Source organism: Ovis canadensis, chromosome 1 (genome assembly GCF_042477335.2).
Source record: "Ovis canadensis isolate MfBH-ARS-UI-01 breed Bighorn chromosome 1, ARS-UI_OviCan_v2, whole genome shotgun sequence".
Lineage (NCBI taxonomy): Eukaryota > Metazoa > Chordata > Mammalia > Artiodactyla > Bovidae > Ovis > Ovis canadensis.
The window spans coordinates 144,172,487-144,194,716 of NC_091245.1; the positions used below are offsets into that span (position 1 = coordinate 144,172,487).

The 22,230-nt window shown below is 33.4% G+C and overlaps 1 protein-coding gene across 20 annotated transcripts in view; it reads right to left on the minus strand.

The window, feature by feature from the left end:
- Positions 1 to 2,458: 2,458 nt before the first annotated feature.
- The window catches only part of USP25 (ubiquitin specific peptidase 25), a 161,664-nt gene continuing 141,892 nt past the window's right edge, over positions 2,459 to 22,230 (minus strand). For all 20 annotated transcript variants that reach the window (XM_069550539.1, XM_069550435.1, XM_069550518.1 and 17 more), the window contains 6 exons: positions 18,622 to 18,800; positions 16,754 to 16,832; positions 11,499 to 11,578; positions 7,268 to 7,391; positions 3,373 to 3,568; positions 2,459 to 3,065 (listed from right to left, as the gene is read on the minus strand). In XM_069550539.1, coding sequence (XP_069406640.1) covers positions 2,893 to 3,065; positions 3,373 to 3,568; positions 7,268 to 7,391; positions 11,499 to 11,578; positions 16,754 to 16,832; positions 18,622 to 18,800 — 831 coding nt within the window. In that variant the 3' untranslated portion in view covers positions 2,459 to 2,892. The remainder of the gene's footprint in view (positions 3,066 to 3,372; positions 3,569 to 7,267; positions 7,392 to 11,498; positions 11,579 to 16,753; positions 16,833 to 18,621; positions 18,801 to 22,230) is intronic.

The window sequence follows — 22,230 nt, forward strand, 5'->3', positions numbered from 1 at the left end:
GGTTAACAATTAACTGTAAATTTACAAGTATGGGGGGTGAGAAATTGGAGGGGGTCATGCCCAAGCTCCTTAACTTTCTTGGTAAATTAAGATCCTATTTTACTGGAGCAGCGTCGAATGGGAGGTTCAAGGACGGTAGTGAAGGTGTGAGAAGAACTGTGCGTGGAATAAATAGGGAATCCGAAATTCTGGTGTGCGCGTCGTCTGTGTGCATTCAACTGTGTATCAGTCATGACTCTTACTTTTATCTGCGTACCAATGAAAAATCTAAAAAAAAGTAATTACACAAAGTTGCCCTACTCACTCTTCCCAAGTATCCTGTGGGATTTTACTTTTGGAGGATGACAACAGGACTCAGAGGTCACAGTCAACGATTCTGAATCACAAAGACACTGAACTTCTAGAGAATTAGACACAGGAGGAGAGAATCCACCTTAGTCTTAGCAAATCTAAAACTAAGGAAAAGGATTTTTAGTTACTTCCTGGAAAGCATCAGTGAGAGAAATAATGAAGTTTCCAATAAACAAGGGTTCAAAAAGGTGCTAGGAATTATTTAGTTATGTGATTCTCAAACTTCAGCAGATAGTAGAATCTTCTGAAGGACTTGTTGAAACTTGTTAACTCTTCAAGCTTAATATGTGTTAAATCAGTAGTTCTGATGTGGGGCTCAAGAATTTTCAATTCTAACATGTCCTCAGATGATGCTGAATCTGCTAGTCTGGAGACATTTTGAGAAGTAGTTATTTAGTGTAGTTAGTGCATTGTATTTTAACAAATCTGAAAAGAATTACAGGCTTTCAGGCTCACTGGTGGCTCTAGTCTCCTTATACACAATCTTATAAGTTCCTCCAAGTCTTAACTTCCATTTGAATTCTACATTAAATTTTGATAAAATGTAATTTTCGGGGAGCGGGAAAGGAGTACTACAGTAATCAAAATGAGAGTCATTAAGTCAAAGTGAAATCTGCCATGGACAATAGTTCTATGAGGTTTTGATTTTTAAATTACTAGCCCTAAGTTATATTTAATCCAGTACATAATGTAAGAAAACTTCACTGATCTAAACTGTTAGATTAAAAGCTGATACAGAAACAAGTTGCTCCCTCAGGTCTTAAAAAAGGTCACTTTTTAAAAGAAGAACTTCAGATTCATAATTAGGAATGAATAAACTGGGTTTAATTACAGAGTAAATATAATACTTACCTGGATGTACCTTATAAAAGAAGTAATTTCCATATGATGTTTAGCAAATTGTGTCTCAGTAGTCAATTATACACAAACGACTTTACTGTTATGGCAGAATATCATAAAATGCTGGATACTTTATAAATGCTTTGATGATACACATGAAGTTTCTAAACTTTCAACAGGACTTGAAAATCAATGCAGAATACTAATTCCGCTAAGTAGAGAATTTAAAATCTAAACCAAAACACATTCTGATGGCTATAATATACAAAATCTAACTTTACAAAGAAATAGCAATTTATCACTAATACCTTAGCAGTACATTGATACCTTTATAAGGAGTATTATATAATAGCTTAATATTTTCTTGTTCTTCCTCCATCCAGATCTTTTATGAGAGGCACTTATAAAAAGCACTAGTTTTGGCGACGCTGTAACAAACATACACATAGTATAATGATATATTTTACTATGCTGACAAAGTATCATTTATAAAGAAATTTTTATAAATTCAAAAATAGGTTGTTGGTAGCATGATTACCTTTAAAGCATTGGATTTCATTCACAATATTACTTCATTAATCTTAAACAGCAGTTCCACCTATAAAATGTTCTACAGTTTTTTTCCTTTTTGAAAAGGAAGTAAATAAACGCAGGGAAGATACCCATATAATTTCTAGTTCAACAATATCAACTTCCATTTCACAGCATTGATTAGCAGAGAACATTTGCAATTAAAGTGGTATACAATTTACAAAAATAGAATGATTATATAATGCAAACACTATCCTCCATTATGAAGAATGTGTGTGTGTGTGTATGTGTATATATACATATATAATATATACATACATAGTTCTCATAAGTTTCACTATTCAATAGCCCTTATTCAAGTACTTTTTTTCTGGTATCTCTTGAAATAATCACTTTGCTATATTATATGTATAATACATTAAAAAAATTAAAGGTTAATCTAAGAAAAGGTTAAAAGTTTCAGTGTGGTTGACTTAAGTATCAGCTGCTCACTTCGGTTAAAACCTGATTTGAATTCAAAACAGGTTTAGGTGCCATACTAAGTATAACAACTTAGTCAAAAATATAATATTTAAGTATCAAATACCCAGCAAATTTCTAATGTGCTAACATTAGAGCAAAATTAAAAGTCTGTATTAATCTGTTAATCACCCATAAACAATCCCCAGGAAAAAATTCATTTATATAACTAAAAAAATACACTAATATATAATATACCTGCTTACAAACACATAGGTAGCCATAAATAAAACTTTATTCTTTAATTTCATTTACAAGCTACCAAATATTATGTATTGTACACAGTGCTGAACACTTAAATGGCTATAGTCACGGAGGATCCAGACTGAATGGAAAGCTGTAGATCAAGAAAAGATAAAGGCAAAGTAATACTGTAACAGAAAAGTGGCAAAAGCATGGTTTTGCCATAACAAAATCAATTGGATTGGTAATCATACATCAGTTCTGGTTAAAACAAAGTTTGAGCGCCATGCGATTCTCAGCTTTATTGTTTGCAGTCTGGCTAAAGTCTGTAGAGTCAATTTGTCTTTTGCAGTTATTAAAATAAAAGTTAAAAATTATAGCAGCAACAAGCAAACCCTGTGACAGGAAGGCAAGGGCTAAGAACTAAAAAAACGTTTATACAGTGTGTTCAGGGAGAGTATGTGCAGTTTATCTTCCATCAGCAGGAGTTCGACTGAGGGACAGCATGATTCGGGTAAATCGCTCACAGAGTTCATGTGTGGAGTACGGAGGTAACTTAGGCGGCTCATGGAAACCTTTAACCTCCGTAGAACAATCGAGCAGCTTTGGCAGAAAATCTGTCAGCTTCTCTTGGAGGTTTGCTGCAAATACAAACAATCAGATATAACTAAAAACTGACAGGGAGAAAAATTATCTTCAACAAGATTTATTAATTTAGAGTAGGCAGCCGATATTTTGTTTCAAATCATGCAAAATCATTGCCATTTAGGAGGAAGAAGTAAAGCATGAATGGCAACAGCAGTATGTACAGCTTAGTTTGTAAATAAGAAAAAAAATCATGTGAATGTAACAATGTCACAGAATATTAAAATGATAATAACTAACATCTAATTCTAACACCTTTTAATCCCAACAACTCAGGAATCTACTAGCATTGTTTCAACTTACATTCCATTTCTTGTCCAAGATAGGAACACCATCGATTTCTCATATCTTCTACAGCAAGTATGTCTTTCTCTTCCATTTCATCCACCAATAACAGGGGCAAAAATGGGACAATAAATTCATTCATGATAATCAGACCATTGTTTACTTCTCTATCCTCTCCAGATTCAAACAGTTCTGCAGCTTGCTCATTTAATTTCTTAACGCAATGAGAGAGAAAGAGAGAGAGGAAAAAAAAAACAGGTTTGTTTCCTTTTTCAACTAAGTAAAAATATCTCACAATAATGAAGGCAACATAATAAGCATGTTTGCAAACAGTAATAGAACAAATAGAAATCAGAAAAAGCAACCTCAGCTTATTGAGTGAGAAAAGTTTCTTAGAAAAGGATTTGCATGTTACAGTAGAAACAAGAGCAAAAAAAAAAAGTCAGAAAAATACTGTTGTCATGTTTTTAAAGTTCATATTCAGTTTACTTTGATCATCACTATAGGAACTATTTTTAAATTAATTGTCCAGAGGTGAATTACCCCAATTCTAAAATATGATAAGCACTCAAAGTAATTTTAAAAGCAAAGAAATTCAGATTCCATACTAATTTTGAAAAACTCATCTTTTCCATAAATGTCAGCTGAACAGGGACTGTTATATTTCTTGATACAGAAATATAAAGGTAATCAATTAAATCATTCATTTCTTCAAAAAATTCTTACTCAGTACATGCCATGTGCCAGAAACTGTTTTAGTTGCAGGGGTACCCAAATGATTAATAAGAAAACTCTCATGGAGCTCACAATCTGTTACAATACAGGGATCAGTAACATTTTCTCTGTAAAGGACAAGACAGGGAATATTTTAGGCTCTGAGGGCTATATAGTCTTTGTTGCAATGACATTAATATTGCTGCACCAAGACAGTCGTATGTAAGTGAATGGGCAGGGCTATGTTTCGGTAAAACTTCATTTATAAAAACAAGTGGCAGGAGGGAGCAGAGGCCAAGCATGCTGACATCTAATTAAATAGAAGTAAGAAATCCATGAGATAAGAAATACAGACATGGGAGATAGAAAAAAGATACAGGTATAATAAGACTTAAAACATTTTTTTAAATTGGAGGATAACTGCTCTAACAATGTTGTGTGTATGAATCAGCTATAAGAATACACATAGCCCCCTCTGTCATGAGCCTCCCTCCCACCTGCTCATGAGACGTTTATGTCTGAAATCTCACGTTTACAGAGAGTATGATTTTTAAATAATCTTCATATTTTAAAAATAATTTAAATTATAAAAATCATATTATTTCTTAGGTTATGACATTCTTGTGCAATTCATCTTGACTTTGTAGAAAGCTTATGCTAAAAGTCCAACTCAGCCACTAAGTAATTATCTAACAGTCAGCAAACAACTAATTTCCTAGCTTCAGCTTCTTTATATGAAAAATGGCATAGTATATAACCTTCCTCACATAGTGGCTAAGAGGATTAAATGAGATAAGCCTTTAAGTATATAGTGTAATTTTTACAATTTGCATTCAAAGACATTATTATTCTGAATTCGATGTTATGTTCACTAAATCAAAACAGATCCTAGAGACAACTTAAGCATAGTTATATCCAAAGCCAACCTATTCATCCTCTTCAGAGTCCCCAAAGCCAAAGACAAAACAGATCTAGTAAGTCATGAGGCTTTAATGCCTCTACTTCCTTCTTCACACTCATCTCATCGTTATCGACCATCTCCTTTACCATTTACATAACTTCTCTTTCATACTTTTCCCTGTCTAACTATCTTTTCTAGGGTTCTTTGTTTCAATCTTTATTCCATTCCAGTCCATATTCAAGTATACTACTGCCAGAATTACTTTCTAAAAACAAAACTGATTATGCCCAATTTATTCCAACTTTACAACCAACTCATGAGAATGATGCATAAGCTTCTACACAGTTTGACATCAACAAACACTGTTGGCTTCATCACGTCCACCTACACTTGTTTCTCATAACTAAGCCACAACAGACTTATCTTCATTTTCTGTCGTACACTCTCCATGTCTTTTCATACGATATTCCTTTGTCTAGAATTTCTTGCCCCTTCTCTACAAGGCACAAAAATGCCTATTTATCCATTCGGATACAGATCAGTGTTTATCTTATTTCTTAAGCTTCTCTCCAACAATTCCAAACATACTATGTTGCGTATTTCTCATAATGCTTATTCTGAAATATAAAAATTACTTGTATACCTCTCTCACCAGATTGAATTCTCTTAGGATATAATAATGGCTCTTATCTTTGCATCCCTCAGAATCTGATACTCAGTAAATTCTCAATATTAAAAAAAAAAACCAAACAACTAAAAAAGGAAAAAAGAAAACACCTAAAAGGAACACTAAAATTCTCTTGAAGCTGCATTTAAATTTCTATGTGAAACAATAAATGTGGCTGGCTTACTAACATAAAATGATAAACACTTTTTACCATAATATAAACACTGTCTACCATTACGGTAGACAGTATTTTAGTTGTGTTTATGTTTAAAATAGGTTTATCAATACATTTCAATATTCCAACACTGCAAAGTTTTACATTAACAAGTGCTTTGATTCATTCAATGCATGGATTATGAACCTGAATATAATTCAGATCTTCCTTCTTGGGCATTGATTAAAAACCTTTTGAAACTGACCATATTAAGAATGGGATTCCCTGGTGGCTCAGAGGTAAAGAATCTGCCTGCCAGTGCAGGAAATGGAGGTTTGATCCCTGGGTCAGGAAGATACCCTGGAGAAGGAAATGGCAACACACTCAAGTATTCTTGCCTGGAGAATTCCATGGACAGAAGAGCCTGGCGGGCTACAGTCCATGGGGTCATAAGAGGGTCAGACATGACTTAATGACTAAAGAACAACAAATTAAGAATACCATTCTTGATGGATACAAACCATCAATAATTAAAGTCTTAAAATATACTCAAATGCAATAAAATCAGCTAAGAGAAAAATAACAAAATCACAAGCTTCTACTCTTGCCATTCAAAAATTCTGAAGACATAATGCAGACTACAATTAACATATACTCTGCAGTTCTACTGAAAGAAAACATTTCAGCAGTACACCTACTGAAAGTCTTTTTAAAGTACATGTAAACCAAGTAACCTATATTGGCTCAAAAATGATATACTCTTGCATACCTTTATGTATTTTATAGAAAAAAAAACATGACTTAGAGGTTCACAATCTATAGTCATGTTAATAACTAAATGAAATCCAATCATAAAAAGTATAAAGATGGAATTCGTGGTTTTACACTTAAAGATAAGCAAAGTCAAGAAACATTAACAAAATATTCTAGCCAGAAAGTAAACTGGTGGGGAAAAAGAACTGCTGAAAATATTTAAGTTCATAACAATAATATTTAAGCACATACACAGTAAAAATACTTGAGGAAAAAATTTCAATGACCAAATGGAAAAAACCTTCATATTACAATGAATTATTTAACATTATATACACCAAATATACTCTTTATAAAAACTCAGAAAAACTATACTTTTTCTGCAATAATAATAATAATGATAATTTATCATACCATTCAGCACCTCTTCTACATCAAAAAAGGGAATGGTAGAATGAGAAGAAATCTAGATATAAAAATTAATTATTCTGATCTCATTTTAAGAACAGTTCTTATTTATCATCTGTAAAATTTAAGATTCTTAAAAAAGAAGGGATAAAGAATTGAGTATAGTCTCCCACACCTCAAGGAAGTAGACCCAGAAGACAGACATCACCATGACAATTACCACATCAGAATTTATAGTCATTTACATGAGTCTAAAAAACTGCCCAATGTAAAACAATATGATAGAGTAAACACACACTTTGTGCCTTCAACTTACTAGTAAACATTCTCTTCTATAATGTGATATCAGTTCTTCATCATGTCCTCTGTATGGGCCTTTGGACAACAGTTCCTTGTTATTCTGATAAGCACAGATAAGGAATAGCAAGGAATCTATATAACTTAAAAAACAGAAGTACAGCATCAGTATTTTATTTTTGTAAAAGAAAGGTAACTACAATTACAAAACATTTTAAGTACACATTTACATTTTGATTATCCAGATCAACATTAAAATAAAACATCTAATGATACACTGTATGCCTGAGAGTATCTCTGGAGCAACAGCTGCATGTGAAGCTAGTAGACAGTTGTTTTAAAAACTAAAACAAAGAAAAAAACCCAAAAAAAATTGAGCTAGAAAGTTAGAAAAAACTGGGAGAAAAAGGCCAAACTGAGTAATTCAGAGAGTTCCTCTATCTTCTTTGCTAATTCTTTCCATTTAGATTCAAAATTAACACTGACGTGAAAGTCAACAGTCTACTTTTTTAGCAACACCATGACATTTTGTTTGAGGGACTGATCAGGTTACTTTGCTTATCACAAACATTATTTGATTAATGAAATGACTACTGTTCATCACTTTGTTTTTTTCTTCCCTATGTGAGGGCACAGTTCCAGTCATTGAGAAAAGTTAACAGAGAGTAGAATATCCAAAGGAGCTGGGTGAAGTAGAAAGGGAAAAAATGCTTCCAAATCTGGGAAATCTACTGGGGTACAAACACTAACATAAAAGGCAGACAGCGTTAGGCCTTTGTTTAATATTTAATATTGCTATAACTGTAGATCTCATGAAGTTCAAACTAAGTTTTAAAAAGGGAATATGACACAAATATATCAGTATTATATTTGTCTCTAAAATGATTATCCCTCCTCTAACATGCTGTAGGACAAATATATACAGTTGTTTATCTGTATGGGCTTCCCTGGTGGCCCAGCGGTAAAGAATCTGCCTGCACTAAGGAGACACAGGTTTGATCCCTGGGTCAGGAAGATCCCTTGTCGGAGGGCATGGCAACTAACTCCAGTATTCTTGCCTGGGGAATCCCATGGACAGAGGAGCCTGGTGGGCTACAGTTCACGGTGTCGCAAATGAGTCGGACTTGACTTAGTGACTAAAACAACAACAATATATCTATATAACTGAAATATGAAAGATGTTTTAAGATACCTCCTATAAGCCAATTTTTCTACTCACAGCATATCTTACAAATTCTGAAAAATGCAACATCCTAAGAAGTGAAATGTTGTACAGAAACAATATTTTTTAACTCTTTAAGTAATACTGCCCATCATTGTTACTGTTTGTTAATTTCAGGTGCTCAGACACAAACAAGTCAATTACACAGTCCAAATGTTAAATGCAGAATTATAGGGAAATAAACATGGTCATTCATGACAAATCAAATTATACATCTGAAACTACTTCATTAAACATATGTTCTTTTAAATACTTTTTGAAAACAGCTTTTCCCAGGGATCTGTTTTTGCTTGAATTTAGGGCATGAAATCTTATTTTGAAATAATATGGGTATAGTCTCAGCTAAAGCTTTTTTTGTTTAGAGAGTGACAATAGTATCAAATGCTGCCTTGTGCCACTAAGTTGAATTAGTCTGCTGGCACATCTACCTTTCCTTTTACAGCCATTAAGTTCCCAGTTGAAAGGTCTCCCTGGAATGGCATCCATATCTGGCATTCTAGACCTGAGTCATCTCTCTGAGAATAGCTCTGAAACCATGAACTTATTCCAATTTTCTAGTGAAGTACACAGAATGTTCCACATTTTTTCAGCCTTTAAAGTGCTTCCATTTCAAGTAAATTAGAATAAAATGCAGCAGTCCAGTTACCAAAATCTTATTTAAGATAAAATAAGACTATGTAGCCTGGTAGATTCTCTTTAATTTTCATTTTTACTGCTGTAGAACTATGGCTCCTAAAAACATGATTTCATTTCACTACTCATAGAAGTAACACTAGCCCATTAATAAATATTTAATTTATGGCTTTCAAGTGCTATATTTTCATTTAAAAAAGTTTGACAGAGCATTTTGCCAACATCTTATATACTGCTAGTTATGGTAACTTCTACATTTGTGGTATAATTAACATTTCTTTTTACAAAATTCCATAAATATTATTTTCTATAATCACTAATTTCCTAACTGATATTTCCAATTTAATAATAAACATTTGCCATGATAATATTCATTTTACCAATAAGAATATATTTAAGATTAAGCAAATTATGAAATTTAAACACAATTTACTTAAAGTCCTTTAACAAATGCTAGCTCAGAAAAGCTAATACAGAAGTGATATAGAGAGCAAAGAAAAAAGTTTCATCTTTTTAGTTCTTACTGAGATGATGAATACACTTTGTCCTTTTCTTATTTCATTAAATAATATAAGAACACAGAGGCCTTTATTTCAATTTTTCTCTCCCTAGTCAGCTGTGTGACCTTGGCAAAGTTATTGTATCACTTTGGAGCCTAGTTTCTTTATCTGTTAAATGGAAAAGTCTTTTACACAGTCTATGCTATTGTAAGGGCATATTCATATTTTTCTTAGAAACCTTAATCTCTAAAATCCTAAAGCAAATTAGAATATTCCTATTAAAGAAATAGAATGTTGGCCAAAATATGATTTTATAAAAGACAGCTATTGATCAAAATATTTTCTACTTCAGCTGACCAAACTGAATTATCTTAAAAGTACATAATCACTAGGACTTCAATAATTTGCCTCCAAGTACTAATATTACTTTTTACTTTTCTACTTTTATGAGTTAACTTTCAAGATTTTGATGGCATTGTGCTTGTCCAATGAACAGAGTGGCACTGTTCAATAGAACTTCCTGCAGTAATGGAAGTGGTGTGTCCGTGCTGGCCGAAACAGCAGCCATTAGTCACATGTGACTACTGGACATCAGAAACGCGGCTAATATGACTGAGAAACTGAAAAGTTGTAAAAATTGTAATTAAATTAAATTTTCCTATGTGGCTCCTTAGCCACCATCTTGTACAGCGTAGTTCTAGAATACTCCATGCTGGCATTTAAAAAAATAGCATTACTACTTCTAGTGGAGGTAAAATACACAATAAAAAAGGAAAGAAAAAAAATCAATATCCTTTTTCTTGGTGGCAATATTACAGTGCATTTTAAACATGGCACTTAAAAAATCCCTAGTCAAGTAAATTAATGTTAAAGGATATGAATTAAATACATGGATAATAAATAAATGTAATTAGTTAATAATCTATAGTGCTCAATAAGTCAATATGCAGCCTTTCTTCTCAGTAACAATAACAATTTGGTAAGTAGACATTCCTTTAAAATCACCTGTAATTTTTATGAGAAGCAATCTAAAATATTTACAGCTGCAATATTTAGAAGACAAGAGATCAGTTTTCTAAAGATATAATTTTTACAGTACCTGGAATTTCAGAAAAAGGGACACATTAGAAACATTTGCTAATTTGCAATCAAGATTAAACTCAGAAAGAACAGGAAAAAGGCTAGTGACAAGAAGGTGGATGTTGAAGAATACAAAGAGTTCCATTTGCTGGCTACCAGCTGCTTTGAAAGTGAAAGTTTGAAAGTTGCTCAGTCACGTCTGACTCTTTGCGACCCCATGGACTAGTCCGTGGAATTCTCCAGGCCAGAATACTGGAGTGGGCAGCCTTCTCATTCTCCAGGGGATCTTCCCAACTCAGGGATCGAACCCAGGCCTCCTACAGTGCAGGCGGATTCTTTACCAGCTGAGCCACAAGGGAAGCCCAAGAATACTGGAGTGAGTAGCCTATCCCTTCTCCAGCGGATCTTCCCGACCTAGGAATTGGACCAAGGTCTCCTGCACTGCAGGCAGATTCTTTACTAGATGAGCCACAAGGGAAGCCCAGGGAAGGAAAACCAGCTGCTTTGGTCCCTAGCAAATCTAGGCTTCAATCTAATCCTATTTCATTCTAAACTTCAACTGTAGTGTCTGAGAGCTGATAAAATCAATGACAATAATGTTAACTTTACAAATTTAATTTCAAATGGAAAATATATTGTATATGGGAATTCTTTGTATTAACTTTGCAATTTGCAATTATAAATTTAAGAGAGTTATAAAATAAAGTTTATTGAAAATATATATTGTGAATAAAATCTTTTCAAGAGATGAGGTCACATCTGAATAGAATACAAGAATTAAGCTTTTCTTATCATGGGTGTCCATTTTGCCTTACCTTTCTCTTTGAAAATTTTCTAGCCCAATAATGATATACATGGTTGTTTCCCTGAATTTTCTATAATCCTGATGCCACTCCTGTAGGTGAAAGAATATTAAAAGTACATAGATATTAAAACTACAATGAAAACTACTTACAAATACATTTTATGATAACTACTTGAACTAGCAGAAGCAAAGAGTTCAAAACTGAAGATAAACTGGACCTATATCAAGACTTTAATTTCTTACATACAAACATGTCAGTGTAAAGATAAAGGTAAAAACTGTAGACACTGATGAGAGAAATTAAACAATCACACTAGAAGATAGCAGAAATAAAAGGCAAGATAATCAATAGGTAGGCCATCTGTCTCTCAAAAATTCTTCAGTGTAAAAGTTTATTAAGATATTATCAGAGAATATTTGGGGTGCATATATCTTTTCAAATTTCTGTTTTCAATTTTTTCCAGACATATACTCAGGAGAGAATTGCTGGATTATTTTCATTTTTTTGAGGAACCTCCACAGTGCTACCCATGGGGAGAGGAAAAGGAGGAGGAGCACAGTACAAGTACAGAATTAGAAAATGTAAAGTATGTATAAAATAGATAAGCAACAAGGACATATTGTACAGCACAGGGAATTATAGCTATTTTCTTGTAATAGAGTATTACCTTTTAATAGAGTATTATCTGTAAACGTACTGAACAACTATGCTGTACACCTGAAACTAACATAATGTAAAGCAACAACACTACATTTTAAAAAATATTATTATAGACCTACAGCACATTGAATGTAGAAGGTAAATGAAGCTAACTAATAGGAATCAAAGCTTGAAGACTGTTATTTGAAACAGAGTTTTAAGGAACTGAAAGGAAAATAAAAAATGTAATATATTTAACCTTTTAATTTTGCAAAATTTGTGATAAATTTTAAATGTGGTTGCTAAGTAGTCTTTTCAACTGAGATATGGTGAAAAAGAGAGAAGCATTTCACAGCCCCTCTTCAAAACACCCACAATTATTGAGCATGTCATATAACAAAATGATTCAGAACAATCTACAATTTTAGAAAACAGTTTTCTTAAAAAAAAATCAACATTTTTTTACTTAATAAAAATTGATTCAAAGAAAACCGTAACTAAAATTCAATATATGATTAACCTAAAAGAGATAGTGATGATAAAAGTGTGAAAGCTTTTATACACGTTATTGTAAATAAATGAAAGTAAGGTACATATAGGCCAGTTACTAGCTAACTATTGATATATTCTCCTTGAATATAAATCATTTTAATTTAAAAAGGCAAAATTTTCATACTATTGAAAGTGACAGTGTTGGTCACTCAGTCCTATCTGACTCTTTGCAACCCCATGGACTGTAACCCACCAGGCTTCTCTGTCCATGGAATTCTCCTGGCAAGAATACTGGAGTGGGTTGCCATTCCCTTCTCCAGGGGATCTTCCTGACCCAGGGATCAAATATGGATCTTCAGCATTGCAGGCAGATTTCTTTACCATCTGAGCCACCAGGGATAGAAGACATTAATACACATAAGGGTAAAATTTATCTTTAAGCATAAAGTTAGGTTTTCTGGCAGAAGTATTCAAATTGCCATTCTGTTATCATTAGATTCACCTTAGAAGTTTTCAGCAGGTAAACTTCTTCTTTAAAGGGTTAGACAATAAATACTTTAGGCTTCGCAGGCCATGCAGTCTCTGTTGTAGTTACTCAACTCTGCAGTTGTAGGGTGAAAGTGCTTATATTCAATATTTAAACAAATGGCTTGTGTTCCAATATAACTTTATTTATAAAAGCAGGTGATGAACTGGATTTGGTTTGCAGGCCAAGGATTACTGATGGGAGACTCAGAGCAAGACAAAGATATGTGGGATATACAAAATCCAAAAACGTCATGTAAATACCAGTAAGATTTAGTGGCTCTGCAATTAGAAAAAATATGAGAAATTTTCAGAATAAAAATATGCAGCATCCAATCTGATGAAGCAAATTGGTGGAGGGACTGCAGAAGCAAATAACAATTAAAATCAAGTCCCATGTAACCTGAATCTTGGATACAAGGGCAGAGTTAGCAACCAATTTGCCTGTATCTCTGGCATGTATTATGTGTCCATTTTTTTTTGTGGCTATGTTCCCAGATTTTCTATTTGCCTTATAATTCAAATTTATCCATTTTTATAATAATATTATTGTAAAGTATTAAAGTTAAGATAGTTTATATTGATTTCAAGTGAAAATAACCTTCCTACCTTATTCTATAAGAATACTGATACTAGAATGTTTGCATTTCCATAAAATTTATGATCACTTATTAAGCTCCATAAAACAACTTGCTAGAAGTTTGTCAGAAACTGAACAGTTTCAATAAACCATTCTGTGGAAAACTGACATCTCTACAACACCAAGTTTTCCAAACACAATACATACATCCATTAACTTAGGTCTTCTTTATAACATCTCCTAAAATTATGCAGAGTTCAGTTCAGTAGCTCAGTCGTGTCTGACTCTTTGCGACCCCATGAACCGCAGCACGCCAGGCCTCCTTGTCCGCCACCATCTCCCGGAGTTCACTCAGATTCACGTCCATAGAGTCAGTGATGCCATCCAGCCATCTCATCCTCTGTCGTCCCCTTCTCCTCCTGCCCCTACTCCCTCCCAGCGTCAGAGTCTTTTCCAATGAGTCAACTTTTCTCATGAGGTGGCCAAAGTACTGGAGTTTCAGCTTTAGCATCATTCCTTCCAAAGAAATCCCAGGGCTGATCTCCTTCAGAATGGACTGGTTAGATCTCCTTGCAGTCCAGGGGACTCTCAAGAGTCCTCTGCAACACCACAGTTCAAAAGCATCAATTCTTCAGCGCTCAGCCTTCTTTACAGTCCAAGTCTCACATCCATGCATGACTACTGGAAAAACCATAGCCTTGACTAGAAGGACCTTAGTTGGCAAAGTAATGTCTCTGCTTTTGAATATGCTATCTAGGTTGCTCATAACTTTTCTTCCAAGGAGCAAGCGTCTTTTAATTTCATGGCTGCAATCACCATCTACAGTGATTTTGGAGCCCCAAAAAATAAAGTCTGACACTGTCTCCACTGTTTCCCCATCTATCTCGCATGAAGTGACGGGACCGGATGCCATGATCTTAGTTTTCTGAATGTTGAGCTTTAAGCCCTCTTTTTCGCTCTCTTCTTTCACTTTCATCAAGAGGCTTTTTAGTTCCTCTTCACTTTCTGCCATAAGGGTGGTGTCATCTGCATATCTGAGGTTATTGATATTTCTCCTGGCAATCCTGATTCCAGCTTGCGTTTCTTCCAGTCCAGTGTTTCTCATGATGTACTCTGCATAGAAGTTAAATAAGCAGGGTGACAATATACAGCCTTGATGTACTCCTTTTCCTATTTGGAACCAGTCTGTTGTTCCATGTCCAGTTCTAACCGTTGTTTCCTGACCTGCATACAGATTTCTCAAGAGGCAGGTCAGGTGGTCTGGTATTCCCATCTCTCTCAGAATTTTCCACAGTTTGTTGTGATCCACACAATCAAAGGCTTTGGCATAGTCAATAAAGCAGAAATAGATATTTTTCTGGAACTCTCTTGCTTTGTCCATGATCCAGTGGATGCTGGCAATTTGATCTCTGGTTCCTCTGCCTTTTCTAAAACCAGCTTGAACATCTGGAAGTTAATTGCTGAAGCCTGGCTTGGAGAATTTTGAGCATTACTTTGCTAGCATGTGAGATGAGTGCAATTGTGCGGTAGTTTGAGTATTCTTTTGCATTGCCTTTCTTTGGGATTGGAATGAAAACAGACCTTTCCCAGTCCTGTGGCCACTGCTGAGTTTTCCAAATTTGCTGGCATATTGAGTGCAGCACTTTCACAGCATCTTCTTCCAGGATTTGAAGTAGCTCAACTGGAATTCCATCACCTCTACTAGCTTTGTTCGTAGTGATGCTTTCTAAGGCCCACTTGACTTCACATTCCAGGATGTCTGGCTCTAGATGAGTGATCACACCATCATGATTATCTGGGTCGTGGAGATCTGTTTTGTACAGTTCTTCTGCATATTCTTGCCATCTGAATATCCTGGCCTCCAGAGAGGGTCTTCTAGGTCCTAGAACCCGGTATCTGGCGCCCGGTTCTCTGGGCAGCCACACAGTCTGAGATGGAGAGAAGCGGACTGGATGCCAGGATGGCTAGACTAGAAGGCAGAAAATCCTCGGGACCAGGATAAATATCCATGGGCGTCCTGGTGGTTCCAGGCTTGGGGGCTAGATGATAGATTTGTATTTTACAAAGCTCTCTTATTATCTTTATTTATCTCCAATAAATTTATCTAGCTTTTTCTTTTCTATATATAAAACATCTGTAAATAACAAAAGCTTTGTTTCTTCTTTTGCAGTCTCTTACTTTTTGCTTTATTTTTATTGCCTTACTGTACTGCTTAAACTTCCAGTACAGTGTTGAATAAAACTGGCATACATCCCTGTCTTTTTCTTAATCACAAAAGGAAAGTTTTCAATGTTCAGATTTCAATATGATGTTTATGGTAGTTTATGGCAGTTCTGTTAGTTTTTGTTTTTTAAGACACTCTTCAGTAGACTAAAGTAGTTACCTTGTATTCCAGGTTAGCTAAGAGTGTTGCTCAAAAATGAATGTTTTTCTGTATCCTTCCTTTTATCTGTTAAATGTAGTGAGTTATACTAATTGTTTAAGGGAATATAAAGTAATCAGGTTTGCAAACGTGATCAATCACTAACCAAAGGCACTCATGAATGCAAATTAAAATTTATTCATGTAAAAATTTTTGGAAAAACAATGTAGAAAGTTAAACTTAAAAATCTGACAAAATACTAGGTGTTTGAATTGTAACTTAATTTTAAAGCCAAAGTTAACACAAAGAGAATTTTGTGCACGAAACTACCACAAGTACACTACAAATGCTCACATGCATGCCTCCCTCACACAACCCTGTCCAATAATGACAAATGCAGAAGGCATACAATGACTGAAACCAATTTTTAACTTCCCCTCAAAATATATATATGAAGCAAAGAAAGTGTATAGCATGGCTTCACTGTAATACAGCATTTAAGAATGTAGGTTCTGCTAACCAAGTTGTGACCTGAAGCTATGATAACCTCAGGCAGGTTACTTCACCCCTTCATGATGAATTTTCTCACGTGATTATTAGCTATACTGAAATGAAAGATTACTGAACTAAAGAATTCCTCAGTCAACCGTCCAAAAGGCACATTACCTCATACTCCTCCATGTTTACTTCTTCAGGTTTTATCATTTCAATTTTGGCTTGAGCAACTTTCATTATGTTGTGACACCTTCAAATGAAAGAAAAAATATTTCTAAATTAAAAGCAAAATACATAAAAACTTAAAAAATATGTTTTATGCAAAATTAAACTACCCAAAACATATGAAAATGAAATCCACTATCACTGTGCAATATTTTTGAGGAAACAAATTTCAAATAAATGAAAAATCTCATTTTTTGGACAATACTGGATATTTACAAAGTATATAAAGATGACAGAAGCAATAATTGTAATTCACCATGTTATATTTCTATATGAATTTAAAATTATGTTCTATTAAACATGAAAAAAAGTTTTTAAAAATTGATAATGTATCTCTATTAAGCAAGCTCCAGAGACATGAAATCTCACTTCCCCCAAATAATATTATTCATAAATCATAAGAAGATATCCAAAATGTGCCTATCCTTTCATATAGGAATGGCAATATTTCAACAGATTTTATGATCAGAACCACTGCTAAAGGTATCTCCCCAAAATATATTTATAGTTATCACATATAGTTTACCCTGTATTTCAAGCACAAGAGAAAGTAGATTTTTCAAAACAAATTATTTTTACTTGCCAGGGCTAACTGCAGAAGATTGAAAAGTCAATGTGAGTACTTCATAAATATCTTCCCCAAATTCAACAGCATATACTCATTGGAACATAGTACTCACAGCCCAGATAAAAGAGGGTCAACATTTCTGAGTTCTTCAGTTATATTTAACAAAATAAGTGATGTCAACATTATTACTAATAAAAACTCATAGCCAATACTTACTGAGTATTTACCAGATAATGCTCAAAACCATTTACTTGCATTGAAACCTTAATCCTAACTTTCACAGCAGACACATGACGAGGCAGAAATTAATCCTAGATGCTTTATTTTCCACCACACTCTTTTCTACTACACATATTTTGAATTCAGTATTTTTGAGACATGCATGAAAGGATAATCATTTACTTCAGAATTAAAATGTGTTTACCATGAACTCCAAGATAGCATAAATGTTTCTACATTTTAAAACTTCAATACTTTGGGTGTTTACCTGAGGGCTGAATTTTTTTTTAATAGTATTTATTCTAACTTAACTAGATTAAGTTTTAATTTTTAACATTAGTAAACAGTTTTATAGGAACTTCCAAGAAAAAACTTTTTGGGTAAACCAAAATTCATTTAACCATTCTAAGCATTCTCTTTAAGTCAGAAGATGTTTAATTACTTTGTGTATACTGATTAGTTACTTTCCCCAACTGTTCTCAAACAAGGATGATTTTGCTCCCAGTAGGGCTATTTGGCAGTATCTGGAGACATTCTGGGTTGTCACCACTTGAGGGGTACTATTGGCACTTAATGGGTAGAGGCCAGGAACGTACTAAATATTTTACAAATTAAAGGATAGCCTCAACCCTAAAACAAAAAAAGTTATCTGGCCTAAAATATCCATAGTGCAGAGGTTCAGAAATTCTTTATTTCTCTGAAGTTCTTAGTTCCCAAAGGCCAGTGAAAATTATATTATACTCTTCTGTGTATCTTTATATAGCTTATCTCAGAACCTTGGTTCACAATTAAAATGTAATAAAATGATTTAAATTATTTTGGGGCTAAACTTTTTAAAGTCATGATTATAGGTAACAAATAAATTACAAAGCAACTGAATTAAGTGAAGTCAAATTTTGTGCTGCACTTACTGAAATATGTCTATGTGTAAAACACATATTCAAAAATTGCACTTGGAGCTATAAAAACAACACGGGCAATTTGAGCACGTGAATAAAATACTTAACATTTTGTATTTTCAAATTACCTTTCATCAAAACTCAAATTTCTATCTGCAAATTGTTCTAGCAATGTTTTCTCAATGATTTTCTTTGGAGCCTGATTCTGGATAAAGTAGACTATTACATGATGTAAACGATAGTCTGTTTCTGGTGGGGTATCTTCTTGGGCCAATTTAACCAACCTTGAATATTCCAACTTAATTGCCTAGAAAATACAACAAAATGCCAATCTTAGTTAATTATAATAATTCACATCCTTCAGTATTATAATTATCCTTACATTCAAATATGTTTTCCTTTTAAAATATTACAAAAAATGTACTTGTATATCTAAGAACACTGTCCCATGTTCCATAGTTTAAATACATCTAAGCTTACCATAAGTTATTTTGCAAAACTTATCAGAGTTTGGTCAAAGTCTATTCAGAGGCATCAGAAGACTGAGATACTTGACATATCTCCTAATCTATGCTCCATTTGAAGTACACCTCTAATATCTAAAATTCTAGGGTTGAGCTGTAGGTCCCTAGAATATTCACATCTGAAAGAAAACAGCTGGCTCTTAAACGGATGATAATAATCCCATCACAATTAACTTTAACTGTAGAGCTTACAAATAAGGGATGAAAAAGGAAGCCTTTTTCTTCACCATAAATTTTTGTTTCAAAAATATCTGAATTTTACCAGTGTAATGTTTATTAATGAACACTATCACTATTACTACCTTGATACTGAGCTAACCTTTTCTTTACTTGCAACTACTATTATGAGAAATATTAAATATTAATGTGTGTTCCCACACATAAGCAAATGATTTGAAAAATATTTGCTCAGAGAAATATGTATAGAGATATATATCTATCAAGTCTGCCATATGTAAGAAGCCCATATAATTACAGATAACACTTTAATTAAAATATTCATTTATATTAGACATCATATCTAAATTATTTTCTACTAACCATAAGATATTTGGAGCTACATGCAAAATATGTTACAAAAAGCCCATTCTATTGGAAAGGGTTTTTTTTGCATGCGTTTCCTAAGCAATTCTTGGCCATCCAGATACTATCACCTATTTGGCTGTATTATATAGAAGTGAGAAAATGTACCTGAAAAACAGTAAATGGAACATTCTAGTCATATGTTTTTAAACTTAAGGGGGAGCTAATAAGTCCTTTCTATACACATTAGCATTATAAACAGAGTAAGATAGTTACTCTATAGATAAATTATTCCAACTTTATTTTAGATATACATATGCCACTCTCAAGTTTTATTGCTGTGCTAAAAAGCAGCCATGAAAATTAACTATATTTGTCATGTAAGGCTATCATGACTCACGTTACTGCATGCTTTGCTTACAAACTCTTTAATCTTTCCAATTTGAAAAAAAGGCACATGGTCATTTAATAACTACACTATACTGAATTTGAGAGTAAGTGTAAAACAAAAAGTAATTGTTTTTCTTCTTATGGCCCTTTAGACAATGATTGCCATAGGCTATCAGAAGGTTTTTGTGTATTTAAATATTTCAGATGGCATTCTTTTGGCTGAAACTGGTATGACCAAAATAAAATTCTCTCTCAAATAATAATATAAGTTTAGATTATCAGACATTATAATACTAAATGATTATCCATTCTCCCACCACCCTTCAAAATGCAGGCTGGGATATATATATATGGTAAACAGATTTCTATTAGAGAGTTAGATTATCTGTCAGGTTTAAGATGATGTTTACCTCTTGATTTTGCTCTACTTACGATTCTCCTAATTATAATGAGTAAATACCAAACTCACAATTTATAGGTGTTTTATTAAACCAGTAGAGGTAGAATTGCACTTCTAAATTTGTAGAGCAATTTTTCAAACACAAAAATACTAAATTTTATTAGCAGAAATTATCAATGTTGTTTATCATTGTTTTGTTAATCAACTTCCTTTTCAAAAAGTTTTCTCACTTTCAAAATGTACTGCATATATATATTCCTGCAAGTTTTCAATGAGGTGTTCCACGCTGGTGTATTCAGATCTTTACACAATTTACAGTTAACATTTAACGGGGTCTGACTAATCAGGCTCAACGTTACCTATTAGGTCTTATTTCCTGTTACTCCTCTATTTAGATCAAGCTCCACTCCTCACAAATGCACAAGCCTTTGTTTCTTAAGTTCTCTATTTGGATGATGTCCTTGACCATCTCCCATCAAGCCACACATGATCCATTCAATGAGACTGGTTAAAAATCTGTTTTTTGAAATCTTCTTCCAAACGATTTCTAGTTTGACTTTTTTCTACTTTTCTGAATCGCATGATAAAACATACTCTACATGTATTAGTTCTTACAGAAGTTACATCTGGGCTTCCCTCGTGGCTCAGCTGGTAAAGAATCCGCCTGTAAGGCAGGAGACCTGGGTTCGATCCCTGAGTTGGGAAGATCCCCTGAAGAAGGGAACGGCTACCCCCTCCAGCATTCGGGCCTGGAGAATTCCATGGACTGTATAGTCCATGGGGTCACAAAGAGTTGGACACAACTGAGTGACTTTCACTTTCACAGACAATTTAAAATACCAAATATACAAATGTATAGTACACTCTGGAGGCAGTAAGATCTAAGGTAAGATAGAGTAAAATTCAGAAAGCTAAATATATCATTTTATTTTAAAAATTGATACTGTACTAAGAGATAGAAAAAATCTATTTCAAATTCCAGAGAATCAGAATCATATAGGTTGTAGTCTTTGACTGTATGTTACATAAATAGGAATTAAAGGTAACTCCCAAAATAAACACTTAGGAATTAGAAGTATTCTTCTATAAACTATTCTTGGACCAAAGGAATCAAAATTATAATAATATTGGGAATATGAAATCTCAAAACCTAAAGGATACAGCCAGATTGGTACAAGGGAAATTTCAGCTTAAGCAATATAAAATAACATTTATTTCAAGAAACTAGAAAAAGAAAATAAACCAAAATAAAGCAGAAGAAAGAAAATAATGTGGCAATTAGATAAGGACCACAAAAGGCTTTTTCTTTCAAAAATCTGAATAGAAGAGCAAGAAATGGGATAAAAATAACATTAGAAATCAGGAAAGTGATAAAAAAAAATACAGGAAAAAGTTTTAAAATTTATAAAAGAATAATACATATAACTTTATGCCAATAAACTATAACATCTTTATTAAACAGATGATCATCTAGGAAAATATAAGTTACCAGAATTACTTTACAAAGCAGAAAAACTGAAGAGACCCAGGCAAAACTACAGATAACTGAAAACGCTGCCTACAATCTATACCTAATAAAGGAATTAGGCTCATTTTGTATTAGAGTTGTGCTGTTATAGCAAATCTTCAAAGACTTCTATATCTCAACTGCTCCAAACAAAAAAAAGTGGGAAATTTTCTTTAATATTATATAAAACTAGTATAATCTGAATATCAAAAATTGACAAATATTTTTAAAAAGGCTAATTTTGCTTATGAACATGGATGCCCAGACTGACATCTAATTTTGATAAACTTCCTTGTGTACATAAAGAAAATATAAGAAGAGACAGTGTTTACAATGATTAAAAACAAAAAAAAAGGTAGATCAATGCTAAGATCCTTCCTTTGTAAGAATTAAG